General features: G+C 32.9%; 1 protein-coding gene across 1 annotated transcript in view; it reads left to right on the top strand.

Annotated features, from left to right (window-relative positions):
• LOC143044190 (uncharacterized) overlaps positions 1-15886 on the top strand; it is a 67692-nt gene that overhangs the window by 1433 nt on the left and 50373 nt on the right. The window contains exon 2 of the mRNA XM_076216084.1: positions 6512-6877. Within this exon, the coding sequence (XP_076072199.1) occupies positions 6512-6877 (366 nt within the window). The remainder of the gene's footprint in view (positions 1-6511; positions 6878-15886) is intronic.

Genomic DNA, 15886 nt, shown 5'->3' with positions numbered 1-15886 from the left:
GTTAAACAGCCATCCATCATCATTATCAATTAAAAAATCCCAACAAAAAACAAATATGTTGCCAGTCTTTCGGAGCTCAACTTCACATTGAAGTGGCGATCTTTTAGATTAGCTGTTTGTTTCAAATACTTTGACCATACACATATTGATGAACTTTTTTTTCTGGCAAATACCCCTTTGCAAAAGACAAATTTTATATCATTTTCACAACTTAAGTCAGCTTTATCGCCGACATTAATTATTGAGCACGGAATACCTATATTTGTGCTCAATAATGCTCAATATTATTAAAACTATATGGGCATGTAGTACAAAAGCAGGAAAAACAAACTGTTCAAAAACCAAAAGTTTTGCCTTCAACACTTAAACGACCAATAATTACAAAAAAATACAATGAGCTTTATTCTTTTTTATTCATTCATTGCTTATAAATTACTATTGGACTAATTAAGTTGGACAATGGAATTTTGTACATTAATCTCAACATTTGACGTTGATAAAGCATGGTATTACACGTAGCTTTTGTTCTAGAACGGGAACCTGTCGTGAAATTGTAAGTGACGTAACAGGCGTACAAACGTCACACGCTGCAAATTGAAATAAAACTGGAATAAAATCAAAATAAATATTGTTGTCACCACAACTAATTTGGGTATATTTAATACAACACATACGATGAATCTGTACTTCAAAGTTATTATGAGGTTTTATTACAAAATATTGACCCCGTGGCATTTTTGAGAGTTGATATGCCATTTGACTTTGGCTCAAAACAGTTGCTTCTACTGTGACAATGTCAAGTACGAGGTGACATTCTCCGCTATTGCTTGCAATGTCAATTCTTGTTATACTTCTACCCAGAATTGTCAAGGTTATTCCCTGGAGTTAAATGGACAAATGGCAATGAATAGTTACTATAATGATGACCACTAATTGTAGTTGTGCAGGACGTCTTTGAAAATTTGTTCAAGACTGCAGTCACCATACAATGAAAACAGCAAAAATATGGCTTTATTTTATGACCCAACTGGATAATACTTAATTGGAATGTTGACTAGTATACCTAGATGTGTTGACCATATTCAGAAATTCCAAAAATGGCCACCACTATCATGAAAACTGAGAAAAAGTTAACCAGTAAACCTCATGGGAAATTTTTAAAGTAACATTTACTCACTTATAGTTGGTACGTTGAGTTCTGTGATTCTGTCATAGTATGTTCCTTGTCATATCCCAATGTGGAAAATGTCTTTGAAATTTTGGAATTGGTCACTGTTACCATGGAATTAGCACAAATACAAAAAAAAACCACCAAAAAACAACCCCAAATGCTCAAGTTTTATTGAAACTTATTATTAATGTTATCTGACAAATGTAGATGAAACTTTTTACTTTGGAATTTCCCAAATGGCCACCGTTGCCACGGAAACAGCAAAAATATGTAAAATTTCAAATAGCTCACAGTGTTCTAAAACTTTACAGAAAATGGTATAGCTATGCATATATGTGCATTCGACTTTATTATTTTTTTCTAAATGGCTGCCGCTTAGTGGCCATTTGTGAAGGGTGACATCCACTATCGCTTGCAGTGGCAAATCTAGATATAGGAAGATGTGGTGTGAGTGCCAATGAGACAACTCTCCATCCAAATAATAATTTATTTATAAAGTAAACCATTATAGGTCAATGTACGGCCTTAAACACGAAGCCTTGGCTCACACAGAAGAAAAAGCTATAAAGGGCCCCAAAATTATATAAGTGTAAAACCATTCAAACGGGAAAACCAACGGTCTAATCTATATAAAAAACGAGAAAGTCAAACGAGTAACACGTATAAATTGCATAAACAAACGACAACTACTGTACATCAGATTCCTGACTTAGGACAGGTGCAAACATTTGCAGCGGGATTAAACGTTTTAATGGTACCAAACCTTCTCCCTTTTTCTGAAACAATAGCATAACATCACAACATAGAAAACCAGACGATAAAATATCAATTGGAAGGCTTAACTCAATCAAAAAACGTAAACTCACACACTATGAACGAATAAATTTGATCTGCGATACCTGAATGCAAATGCACAGTTAATAAAATTTTAGGGACACACATTTAAGGCCAAAAAGCCAACAAAAAAGTCCAAACAAAGCCACGGCAAGACACCACCGCGAAATATTCAACCCTTCGAAATAATCAATTTTGAAAAAAACACGGTTTTAATAATATCTACAGGTAAATGAAAAATAACTTTGTCGTTTTAGGTATACTACTTATGTGTGTACAATTCTTCCAATAATTAGGAATACCAAGAAAGTTCTGTCATATAAATACATAATTTAACACTAGATACAAATTCGGGTGAATACCGCTAGTTAAAAGCCAAAAACAATTAATAATAAAAAAATCATGCATCAGAGACTAAAATTAACTAAAACACATCCCAGGGATTTAGTATTTTAACGTCATGAACAGTCAGAGAAGACATGACTTGTTTATTTTGCAGATGTACATTTTGTATTCGGATTAATGGCGATGACTGGACACTTCATTGATGAGTTTATAAGATTTTTAAGGGGGTCTTGGATGAAATATTTTGTCCTTTTAAATGTAATCTCTGTCCTGCCTTTTAAATTTCACTCTATTCGGTCCCGTTTTTTGTTTTGTTTTTAGTTTATCCTGATTTAAAAAAAAAATAAACCGTCATCCTGTCTTTTTTTTGCAAAGTCTCCCATCCTGACTTTTTTTACTCAAACGCCTGACCTGCCAATGATTTATTTTAAATGTCATCCTAGCACCCCACCCCAACTTCCATACCCAATAAAAATCAAATGGCAGCTCCCTTATCCCAAAACACCTGTCTAAAGAAAGACTGGTCTATGACGAGCGTACGGGTAAACTCCGCCAAGTTAAGTGAATACATGTTAGAAGAATTATTTTTTGTTAGAAAACAAGTATGTGTCTGAGGTTATGAATAACATGATATCTTGAATCTTAAAATTTCTGCAGCTAGCGGATATTATGATTAATTTTGATTAAATGGTACACAATAACTTGACTATACATTTGTTATATTAAAATTTTGTCTTTGGCAATTCATAATTTTACTATAACAACTGTTGTTATAGTAAAATTATGAATTGCCAAAGACAAAATTTTAATATAACACATGTATTATTCATAATAAACAAATATTTAAAAAAAATTGTGTTTTAGAATATCATAAATATAGTTGTGAAAATGAATAATCAGTCCCTTGCTTGAATGAAAATGAAAAATCTTGCTTCAATAGTGCAGAAAATGAATAATCTGTCCTCTCAGTTTACAAAAATAAATAACCGATCAAAAACAAATCCTCCTGCCCCCCCCTCCCCCAGAATATCAAATGGTCGTCCCCTAAAGATGAATTGGATGGGGGTTCTGTGTATTCACATCATTTGTACAACTCTCCTTACTGATGCCACATTTTGGAATTTCCGTGACCCAAATGGTTAGTGAAAATTAATATTTTTATATATAGTATATATATAAAGTAATGAAGACGGATTGTTGCCCTATATGTCGTTTTGTTTTCTTTGTCATTGGGTCCTCATTGACGTATACTCTTAATTTATGTTGTGAATATGAATGAAATTCGTCAACATAGAACGACCTAACCACACACCCTCCCCGTCCTTTTCTAGATAAAAATAAGGATGGGGTGGGGTGTACCTCCCTATTGCTTGATTCTACTGTGATAGTCGAGTTTGTCATATCAAACCCCAGCTTGTCTGGCAAAACAGCGTTGGATGTCAGAGTAATCTCGGACTAGTCATATCTTTTGCTAGGATTTCAAACTTCTGTGACTATACATGTACATGTATATATTTGTTTTGTATCATAAAATTCAGCTCCGTTTTCATTAAGAAACACATACAAACATACGTTTATCATACAACTCAAAATGTAAACAACCCCTGAAATACAATGTTATATGGAATCGTGCAACATACATTTATCATACAACTCAAAATGTAAACAACCCCTAAAATACAATGTTATATGGAATCGTGCAACATACATTTATCATACAACTCAAAATGTAAACAACCCCTAAAATACAATGTTATAGAGAATCGTCCATAGCATGAATGAAATTCATCAACGTATAAAGACCTTACCATACCCCCTCCCCGTCCTTTTCTAGATAAAAATAAAGATGGGGGTGGGGGGTGTTACCGTGTACCTTCGGGTATACTTCCCTATTGCTTGATTCTACTGTGATAGTCGAGTTTGTCACACATTCATAGTATCTTTACACCGTAGTTGCTAGGATTTCAAACTTCTGTGACTGTATACATGTTCATATACATGTATATATTTGTTTTGCAATTGGTAAATTCGATGTGGCAGTACGGTATTTGCGAAATTCCCACGTAAATGCCATCAGTAAATTGGGATATACCATTTTCATGGCTGTAATGTAGGTCATTTAGACAAACTCAAGTGTAAATAAACTTTATGTCATGTTTCTGTATAATAAAGTATCCTAAAATTCAGCTCTGTTTTCATTAAGAAACACATACAAACATACGCTTATCATACAACTCAAAATGTAAACAAACCCTAAAATACAATGTTATATGGAATCGTCCAGCATACATTTATCATACGACTCAAAATGTAAACAACCCCTAAAATACAATGAATGTTACAGAGAATCGTCCCAGGAACATATATATTAGATTCCCAGATCGTCCATAGCAGGAAAACGACATAGAATTCACGAATGCACGGTTTCCGCTGATTTTGTCAGTTGGTATGAATGACATTAGATGAAATAAAAATAGATATGTCAGGTGATAAAATATTCAATAGTTTATTGTTGGTTGAAATGTCCATGAAATGTGATGGGATTATGCAGCACATGTATCCCTGCACAGCCACCAGTTCACTGGCTTTAGTTTTGAATAGAGACTAGTGTAGAGACTATAAATGTGTACAAACCTGTTATCTAACTATATTGTAGAAAACGTGATCATCAATTCATCAAAAATATATACACAGAGAACAATGTATTTCACAATACATATGCATTAATCCAAATTTGCATCCATTCGTACGGTCTCAATAGAAGAATTTCCCGCGGAAATGTCATATGATATAAACATGGAATTGTCCACACCGATACGGGTGAAATACGTAGAATATCAATTGTGGACACAGCAATAAGATCAGATATAAGACCCGCATGAGCTCGGCGTAAAGTAAAAAAAAATAAAAATCAATTATTAAATAAATTTGCTCGATTAACCTTGAAGTTAAGACTAATAAAAAATAGCTTCTATCGAGTGAAACCCCTATATAAAATAATACTGTGTTCTTGACTACTTCCCACCGGGATGATCGATACAAATGATTTATTGTTATATAGTATGTTAATAACTCATGGCAAACAAGAAACAACCTAATAAAGTTTTATTATTCTCATTACAGTCAAACTTTTAAATTATATAATAGATATGAAAATCATGTAAGGATGTAAAAATCTGTCAATATGTCTTTACTTTATTGTGACTTTTATCATGTTAGTGAAAAAGATAGTTAAAAAAAAAGAGAGTTTAAATGGTTATTTGGTCAAGTATGATTCAGTTTGGTCGAGTATTGTTCAGCTTGAAATAATAGGTGAATAACTGGTCGATTATAGTTCGAGAATGTGTTAATATAAAAAAAGAAGATGTAGTAAGATTAACATTGAGACAACAAGAGACCAAATGACACCTAAATCAACAACTATAGGTCACCGTACGGCCTTCAACAATGAACAAGTATAAAAGATGTGGTATGATTGCCAATATGACAATTGTCCACAAGAGACCAAAATGACACAGACATTAACTATAGGTCACCATACGGCCTTCAACAATGAGCAAAGCGCATACCACATAGTCAGCTATAAAAGACCCCGATATGACAATGTAAAACAATTCAAACGAGAAAACTAACGGCCATATTTTTATAAAAAAAATTAACGAAAAACAAATATGTAACACACCAACAAGCGACAGCCACTGAATTAAAGGCTCCTGACTTGGGACAGACACATACATACATTCTACTTTAAAACCTCAGAATCCTCAGTCTTTTAAAAATGTGGACCAAATAAAAACAAAAAGAATTTTGTGTGTCAAAATTATTGAAATTCTTCAAAAATACTGTTCACTAAGACAACGGTACTAAAGGTCACGGACAAAAACGTCAGAGGACAAACAGTCACAATTCAGGTTTGACATTATTATTTATCTAATAAGAAAACGATAATTTGAACATCTTTTTTCTTGAATGTACATTCACTTTATTTTCATGAAACGTTCGACTTTCAATATCTACGCTCGTAATGTTAAATTTTGTTTAAACGAATTTACCCATAATTTCTTTGTTATGTCATAGGTTTTCGAAGTACCATTGATTGTATATATAGCACACACAGTGATTATCCCCTCAAGAATAATTGTGTATGCTTACGTATTGCAGAGATACTTGCAAGAGAGGTTTATATGAGAAATGTATCAGCATTACTCGGTACTGATGATATAGATTTGAGATGTTTCTACACTACAGATCCTGTTGACACGCTGGTAGGTGTAGACTTTTTTGCCAAGAATGAATCATCAGACACATTTGCAGATGTAGTACAAGTAATTCTACTTAACTATAAACTTAAACTTTTACCTTATGGAGAGTATCTATTTGGAAGTGTTAACATTACCACAGTATTATCAGAAGTTGTACTCTCATTCAATGACCTGAAATGTAAGCACGAGAGAAGCTATCGGTGCGGTTTGAACATATACAGCGAGGCACCAATTTATTCAGAGCCGATTGACATATTTGTTCAAGGTAAATGATTTAAAAAAAATATTATTGTTATCATGCCTTCTTCACAAATCGGAAAATATGTACAATTTCGAATTCAGTGCTAGTAAAAACATAATGTCATCAAATATAAAAGCCTTTAAAGCTTTTCTCATGTAGTGCTGAGTACAGATATACGTATGGGTATCGCTAGCATGGTCATTAGCTTTATATAATCAATACATTATTTCATGGAGAATTTTCAGCTATCAAATTTTATTGACCAGCATCTATTTACATTTTGTAACCTTTTAAATAGTACTAAAGTAATCCTCTATTTCTAGATTTAGGATTTCTTTAACTTTATTTGGTAAAGTAAGTATAACGTACTTTTACATAAATAAGAAGATGTGGTATGTGTGCCACATAAAAAAGCTCTATCCTAGTCACAATGTATAAAAAGGTAAATATTAGATATGAAAGTATGGTCACACCGACCAGCAAACGATGAAAGGGTCCAGGAATAACAATTCACACAGGAAAACCAACGATCTAATCTATATAGAACACGAGAAACGAGAAACACTTATAACCCGGACCAACAAACGACAAACTCTAAACAACAGGCTCCTATCTTAGGACAGGTGCAAACAAATCAGCGGGTTTAAACGTTTAAAACAAGCGTAAACATTCACCCTAACAAAAGAGTTGTGTACTAAATGTAACATTACAACATAAATATCTTCCAGTATTAAAAATATATATGTTCTATCTCACAAACATGTTTAACCCCGCCGCATTTTTACGCCTGTCCCAAGTCAGGAGCCTCTGGCCTTCGTTAGTCTTGTATTATTTTAATTTTAGTTTCTTGTGTACAATTTGGAAATTAGTATGGCGTTCATTATCACTGGACTAGTATATATTTGTTTAGGGGCCAGCTGGGGGACGCCTCCGGGTGGGGAATTTCTCGCTAAATTGAAGACCTGTTGGTGACCCTCTGCTGTTGTTTTTTATTTGGTCGGGTTGTTGTCTCTTTGGCACATTCCCCATTTCCATTCTCAATTTTATTCATAGATTTTAAAGATTAAAAAAAAAGGTTGCTAAGGATTTATATATCATTGATAGGGACAAAAATGCCATTTCCAGTATTAAAAATATGGTTAATAAGTTTTTTTTTATGTCGTTGCTAGGGACATTGATCTCTGACCTTAACTTTACTTTGTCGATGATATCACGGTGAACATTTTCGCTATTCAAAGTTTCTTTCTTTCTTTTACCTCGTTTGAGTTATAAGCAAAAAAAACCCTTCATTTCGTACCCAGAAAAACAGTTGTGGTGGTCTAAGTCCATTATATTTGGTCCAATAATTTGAACCCAACATAACAAATGTAGATTTCGATAAGACATACATTTTCTCCTCATTTTATCATCTATTATTTACGGTTATTGAGTAAATTCGATAACAAGATAAGGTCAAAAATCTAGCTCATGACCTTGACCTTTGACCTTATGGCATTTTCATGGTCATATTAATTGATGAGCATTGGTGAAGATGCTAGGTGACTACGACTTAACTATTTCTGAGTTTAAGTGGCCAACCGATAGCGGTTAACTTCCAAAGGGTCATAACCCTGCCAATGAGTCCCTAATCATCCTTAATGTAGCGAAGAACCAGGGTCTGCTCCTCAACAAATTCCATCCTTCGATTTTTTCTACCTATACGATATTTTCGGTGTTAGGAGAGATAACCGCTGTAAGAGAAATGTTACGGGTCGTGCCCTAATCAAAAGATCGCTTTTCCTCAGCCGATACTAGATACCTAATATAATTTTAACATGTCGCGTACTTTTTTTGAGAAATGTCGTTAGCGTTTGGCGGGAAGAATTATAATAATGATTGAAAACCAATTGTTCAGACAACATTTGAATGTCTTCCCACTCATTAAGATCAATTTTGATATAGAACTACGAAAATTCAGTTTGAAATATCATATCCAGCGCTTATTGTACACTGATAACTATATGGTTTCTATACATATTTTTCTTAATAAGGGAGATAAATTGTTACTTCCGGTTTGAAATATGTTACTTCCGGTTTTATTTGATTGTTTACTTGATACTGATCCCTAAAATACATTGTTCAATATACTTTTACATTAAATAAATACAAAAAATAGCTACTTTCGGTTTACACAAGGTCACTTCCGGTAAGCGTTTCCATGGTCAAGTGGCTTGCATTGTAATGCAAAAAGTCCTATGGCTTTATCATGTATACCTATAGCCTAGAGTTCAATTTTAAGGTCATAAACCAAGGGCTTCAAATCAAAAGACCATAGGTCTTAATTATACATGGTTAATAAGTTATATCACTATATGCCTAATTTTTAATACAAGAGGGGAGAAAACTCCAATCTAATGTTAGCGTACCCTTTCAACAAAAACTTATGTGTTACGACATGTCACAACTTTCATTTTAGTAAAATATATTGTCGATATCTTGTACATTTTTTGAAAAGACTTGAAAATAAGCCAAAATCATAATTTGAAATATGATTTTGACCTCTGACCTTGACCTAATTTTCTTATTTTTGGATCAAACACCTCAAATCAAAAGATTCTAGCTCTCTATCACTTATGGTTTACAAGATAGAAATGCATATCACGTATATCACATGCATTAGGAGATATAACTCTCATATCGGCGATCGCTTTGGTCAAAATATGACAAATCATGGAAGGATATAACTAGCAATTTTATCAAATAAATTTGTCGCTTTACCGAAGATTTGTAGTCACAAGGAAAACAGATTTCGGGGAGACAACTCTTACAAAGAAAATTGTTCGGCTTTGAATGGATGAAAATAAAATGCGCATAAAATGTAAGATACAATATAAAAATATCTGAGCGACATATAGCAAAACAAAATGTTTACGCTAGAACAAAATTTGGCGGGAGAAAAAAATAATAACAAAAACAATAAGTCTTTCCACAGAAAAGTGGACAGACCTAATAATCAGAAGAAATACAATAGATTTTTCCACAGAAAAGTGGAAAGACCTATAATAATCAGAACAAATACAATAGGTCTTTCCACAGGAAAGTGTAAAGACCCAATTAAAAACCAATTGTTCAGGGAACAATTGAAGGTCTTTCCACATCGTCAAAGTTATTGAAAAGAAGCTAGTTCATGTTATTTCACTTTGATTCCAAAAACATATAGTTTCCATATACTTTTGCCTATAACTCAGGGGATAATTGGCCCCTTCCGGTTTATTGAAAGTCACTTCTAGTCGTTAGTGATAAGTTTATGTATTTAAATTACAAAATATATGGATTCCGAGTACCTTTTCATGAAAAAAGTGCAAAAATGGCTACTTCCGATTTTCTCAAGGTCAGTTCCGTTTGTCATATTTCAAGGATATATATCACCCAACCTTTTGTAAAAGGTCATATGGCTTTATAATGAACCAGGTCTAAGAAATAATCAACTAACCGTATAAATAGACATTTCAGGGGCACTAACTCCCATAAGATGTCATTTGATTGTTTCAGACCAAACGTAATATATCTTCAATACAATAAAGCAAAATTTTGCTTTTGTTTTTTCTTTAAAAGAGTAGAGAAAATGGGATTATGCAAAACCAGGAAATTTCCAAATTTAGAACCTGACATTAACCTTTGAACTTGACATTATTTTCTAAGTAAGGACCTATGGGCCTCAACTTAAAACATTCCAGGGTTATACGGTAAAGGGTTGTAGTTAATTCCTATAAAATTTCATCAAATCACTTCGATCCAAATGAAATTCCTGACGATGTAACGAACAATTTAGAAAAAGAGTTTTGTCGATATCTTTTTTTGTTACGAATGAGATGCACACATTTGATAATCAGTGAATAACGCGATAACTCTTACAAGGAAAAGTGCTTGTCTTAAGAAACTTCATTAATGATTTTGGCGCCAAGACGTTATGGATAAATGTGACGTCATACAAATGAAAACTTCCAATTCGGATAAAATAGCACTAAAACGGCGAATTCGAGGTAGATGTTGTTTTATTTTCGATTTTATAGTAGTAATCGAACATTTGTTGATTCAACCATTTCAAAATGGTTGTCCCTCCATATTTACGCCGGGTCAACTGTGGATTTGATGGCAACTTTTAGTTGTTACATACAAATTGCATTAGAATCCTTAATTATCGGACACGTTTGGGGGGTTATGAAATTGGTAACGTTTGGGGAATATTGAATATTACGGACACGTTTGGGGAGATTCTCCTCTCTCCAAACGTGTCTATAATATTCAATGTTCCCCAAACGTGTCCGATTTCATAACCCCAAACATGTCCAATAATATTCTAATGCAATTCTTGTGTATCAATGGTTCTGATTGGATGACAGTTAGCGTAAAATTCTCTATCTCCTTGTCTGTAACTAAGGAAGCCGACATTTTGAATTGCTGAATGTATTGACATGTAATGTCTGCAATAATATGCCAAAAAAAAACTCACATGTTGCACCTAAAAATCTTCTTTTTATCAAATTTTGATATGAGGCAGGCATTACCTGTAAATGGGGACGAAGTCTGTATGAATTATTTTTTTTTGTAACTTAAGGTAGATTCATGGTATACCGCCATCTTGGATTGAACAATCACAGTAAAAAACCGGTCTAGTTATTTGCCTAAATCTGCAAATTTGGAGACAGATTTGCAATTTGATGGTTAGACTGTTTAATAATATAAAGAAAACTTGGCAATTTATTGTATAATACAAAATAATTAAACAAATATCATTTTATTTTGCTTTTTGAATCATTTTTTTCAAATGAGCCATTTCAGGGAAGATAACTCTTTTAGTAAAAAATTTATACTGGACAGATAGGGAATTTTTTTCTTTTTACTTGTAGCAAGAAAACAAGTTCGGTGACACCATTTTTTCTTTTTATTTTCTTAAAACATATTACAAAACCTATCTTTTCACAATTTATTTCAAAATTCTATCTCATAGATTATTTTTTATGCACACAATTGTGTTTTTCCATTAACAATCTAACCAAATTTAGGCAATTTTCAACGACTCATAGCTTGAAAAATAGCACGGTGACCCCTACTTTTTATTATATTTTTGAAAAGAGCATATTAAAATCTTCATTCTGGCTAAGTATAAGAAAATTCTGTCTCAAAAAAGATTTACTTATGATCTACCTTAATTATTTGTCAAAAAAAAAAGAAACGGAAATACCGTAACGTTTCCGAGTTTGGTTCTGTTGTTAGGGATTTTAGTTGTGACGTTATTTGAATTATGACGTCATATGCAATGTAAACAAAGAAACGCTATCATTAGGTAACGTTTTTTCATATCAAGGAATTATTAAAAATGAAATTGGTATTGCGCGTTTCTTCCTATTTTATACTAGACTGATAAATATATATTTTACTCAAAGTTTCATACAAACGAGACCGAAAAAGGAAGTATATTGTACATTTCTGCGCAGGTCCGGGATTTCAAAACATGACATAAAAAAAATTGAACGATTTTGAGTTCATTAGTACAATGAAAAATTCGGGAAATTTTCCCGAATTTTTTTTTTTATTGAATTTTCTACTGTTATTGGGGACTTCGTCCCCATAATATGAGGCAGGCATTACCTGTAAATGGGGACGAAGTCTGTATGAATTATTTTTTTGTAACTTAAATATTTGTTAAAAAAAAGAAACGGAAATACCGTAACGTTTCCGATTTTGGTTCTGTTGTTAGGGATTTTAGGTAGCAATACACAGTTAGAAGTTTAGTTTCGCATTATGGCCCCTGTGAATTTTTTAAATATGAAAGTTTTTGTACAATAAAATTGATTTTTAGATAATTGAAGAATAATATAGCCTTCTTAGTGGGTTTATATGAACATTAAGATTGTTTTTAACATGGTTTATAGGCCATTTATATGATTGACAGTCCGTATTTTCCTATCTGTACCGTTCATAGGTCCATACATTATCGTAGTGTTTATCAACAAACATTTTGCGCTCGATCTTTTCAATTCAATTTTATGGAAAAACGAGCAGATAAGCATATGATTTTTTTTGGGACCACTTGATAGATATAAACCTATGGATTCAGGAAATTTTCCTTTAGACCAAATTTTGGAACCTTTGTGACATGTTCACCCCCCTTTTTTGCTATATTTTGTATCTAAGAAATGCAGATTGTTGCCATGGTTACACCCAAGAGGGATTATATTTCACCCTTATGACCATTAGAAATCAAATCTATAGAAGATTCTCTTTCTATAAGTATATACATGCATAACACACATATAAAGCCTTCTTTGTTAGACAGGAGGGGAAAGAGGGTGTTTAAAAATTATGAGTGTCAATTTTAAGTTTTTTTCCTAACTGTGTATTGCTACCTTAGTTGTGACGTTATTTAAGTTATGACGTCATATGCAATGTAAATAAAGAAACGCTGTCATTAGGTAACGTTTTTTTAATAACAAACATTTTTTTTAAATGAATTAGTATTAGTTCCTTTCTTAGACTGATAAATATACATTTTATTCAAAGTCTCATGTAAACAAGACCGGAAACGGAAGTAGATTTCTGCGCCGATCCAGAAATTCAGAAACGCGACAAAAAAAAAAATTGAACGATTTTGAGTTCTTTGTACAATGAAAAATTCGGGAAATTTTCCCGATTTTTTTTTTTTTTTTTTTTTTATTGAATTTTCTACTGTAATAGGGGACTTCGTCCCCATATTACATTGTGAAGCGGCGCAGAAGCCAGAAAACGCCCGGTGTTCTGTTTGACGCCGGAAGCATACATATGACGTCACCTAGTGTAGGGACGAAAGAAGATACATGTAACATCTTTTCGCGGAATATTCTTTAATGCAGATTTTACACTAAAATAATGATTGAAATTTAATTATGAACTTGTTTTGCAATATAATAGAGATAACTGTATTGTATTTAAAGCTTTGCGGACGTCCATCGGTAGTTTTACTGTCGCAAATACCCGTTTACCTGTCTCCGCTACGCGTCGCCAGGAAACTAAATTTGCTACAGTAAAACAACCGATGGACGTCCTTAAAGCTTCAAATACAATACAGTTATCTCTTAATTGTTATTCGCATTTTTGAAACGTGTCAACTATTTAACGCCAGAACGTCTCACGTCTTTTAACGCTAATACATGTATCTCCTAAATAAAACCGCTGATAACGTTTACGGCAATTCTATTGTGGGGGACACAGGTGATACAGTGGTCATTTATTATCATTAGTTAGTGCAATGCCGGTTTATAATGATGATCATAATTCCAAATTTAATCTGTAATTGTGAATTAACTTTTGACTGAAATTGCTTATTGTCCACAGTCGGAAAGCAAGCCATTAGAAACGACCGTTGTTGCTACTTTCTTAAGACAACAATGGGACTGATATTAAAACCCGCCATTCTGAAATTGCGTTAATATGGCCTATTTCACTGGGACTGAGTTCTGAAAAGTGATAAAATGTGTTTTTCTATTTTTTTGGCACATGTTTACAGTATCAAAATATATTTAATGAGATAATTTTTAATAATATCCACATGTAAATAACAACATATGGTGCTTGAAGTTGATATAACAATAGTTTGTTCATGATAGTGTCAAACAAAGGGACGTTACTCGTGAATTACCGTCGGCCCCGCTTCGTCAGAAATATCGACACATCGAAGTGGCACATTTGCGTATCTTAGCATATCAAGTGGCACAAATTTGACATATCATAGTCCAAGTTATGTTACATAACATAATTTAAATTCAGCATAGCTTACCGAGAAGTTAAGAAAGAAAATTACGATTTTAATTTTCTGTGACCAATTTTTTTCGTCAACACCTTGACTTTGAAGACACATTTTGAGAGAAAAAAATGAGTTTAATCCATAATTGAGTTGAGTAATATATTTCTTTTATACTCAAGAATGTTCACTTAAAAGGAAATTAGTTTTAATTCAGGCAAAAAAACCCACAAATTTCAAAAAACGAGCTTCACTTTTTTGGTAAAAAAAATACTCATATATGGTAATCACATGACGTCCATTGTTGCTTTAAGAAATGGGGTCAAACCGGGGTCAGCTTTCCGACTGCAGTTGCAAGTATTTCAGACTCATTTAGAGCGAACATACAAATAATTCTAGAGTTGAATTAATCGTTAACTTTGTAAATTATTTTGTACAAATAAACCCCAATGATGCTTTATATATTTATCCGAATATTGCACGGCAGGCTTTCAGCAGGATTTCCCCCCCCCCCCCCCTCCCACTTTTTCGACAGTTCTCAATTTGAATTATATGTATTTTAAAGCTCATCAAATCATATACGGATAGTCAGGTTTTTAATAAATTTTAATAAATTTTAGGTTTCCACCATCACTAAAGATAAAATATTTAGAGCGAACATAGTTTTTCAAGTTTTAATGTTTTTACATTTGCTGTATATATTAACTTTAGACTGTTTATGGCGTATTTCCAGTTGCAAGTGTTATGCATATTTAGAGAGAACATGCAAGTTTAAATGTTTTTTACATTTCTACTGTTTAAATTAACTTTAGACTGTTGATTGCGTATTGTCAAGTTGCCAGTATATATTTCATGCATATTTAGAGAGAACATAGGCTACAAGTTTTTGATTTTTTACATTTGTACTATAAAAATTAACTTTAGACTGTTGATTGCGTATTATCCAGATGCAAGTGTTTCATGCATATTATGACAGAACGTAAAAGTTTTAATGCGTAGAGAAAGGGACATTATTACCCGGTAACTATACAGTTTAACTCAACATGTGTGCTTACAATTTACATACGACATAGCCGAAATGACGCCCCCACTTTTACACAGTTTATACTGCTTGTTTATAAAAGTACTTACGTACCTTATCTATAATATTTTTTAATGAAATAGTGAAATTAGTATACGTTAATGAAATAGCAATAACCATAAACGCTTGACATGGACACGTTTTGGGGATCGGACACGTTTGTGGGTTAGTTGAAAAATGGACACGTTTGGGC

Source organism: Mytilus galloprovincialis, chromosome 9 (genome assembly GCF_965363235.1).
Source record: "Mytilus galloprovincialis chromosome 9, xbMytGall1.hap1.1, whole genome shotgun sequence".
Classification (NCBI taxonomy): Eukaryota; Metazoa; Mollusca; class Bivalvia; order Mytilida; family Mytilidae; genus Mytilus; species Mytilus galloprovincialis.
Note: the sequence above shows the minus strand (reverse complement) of the source record. Positions and strands in the feature narration are given on the sequence as shown.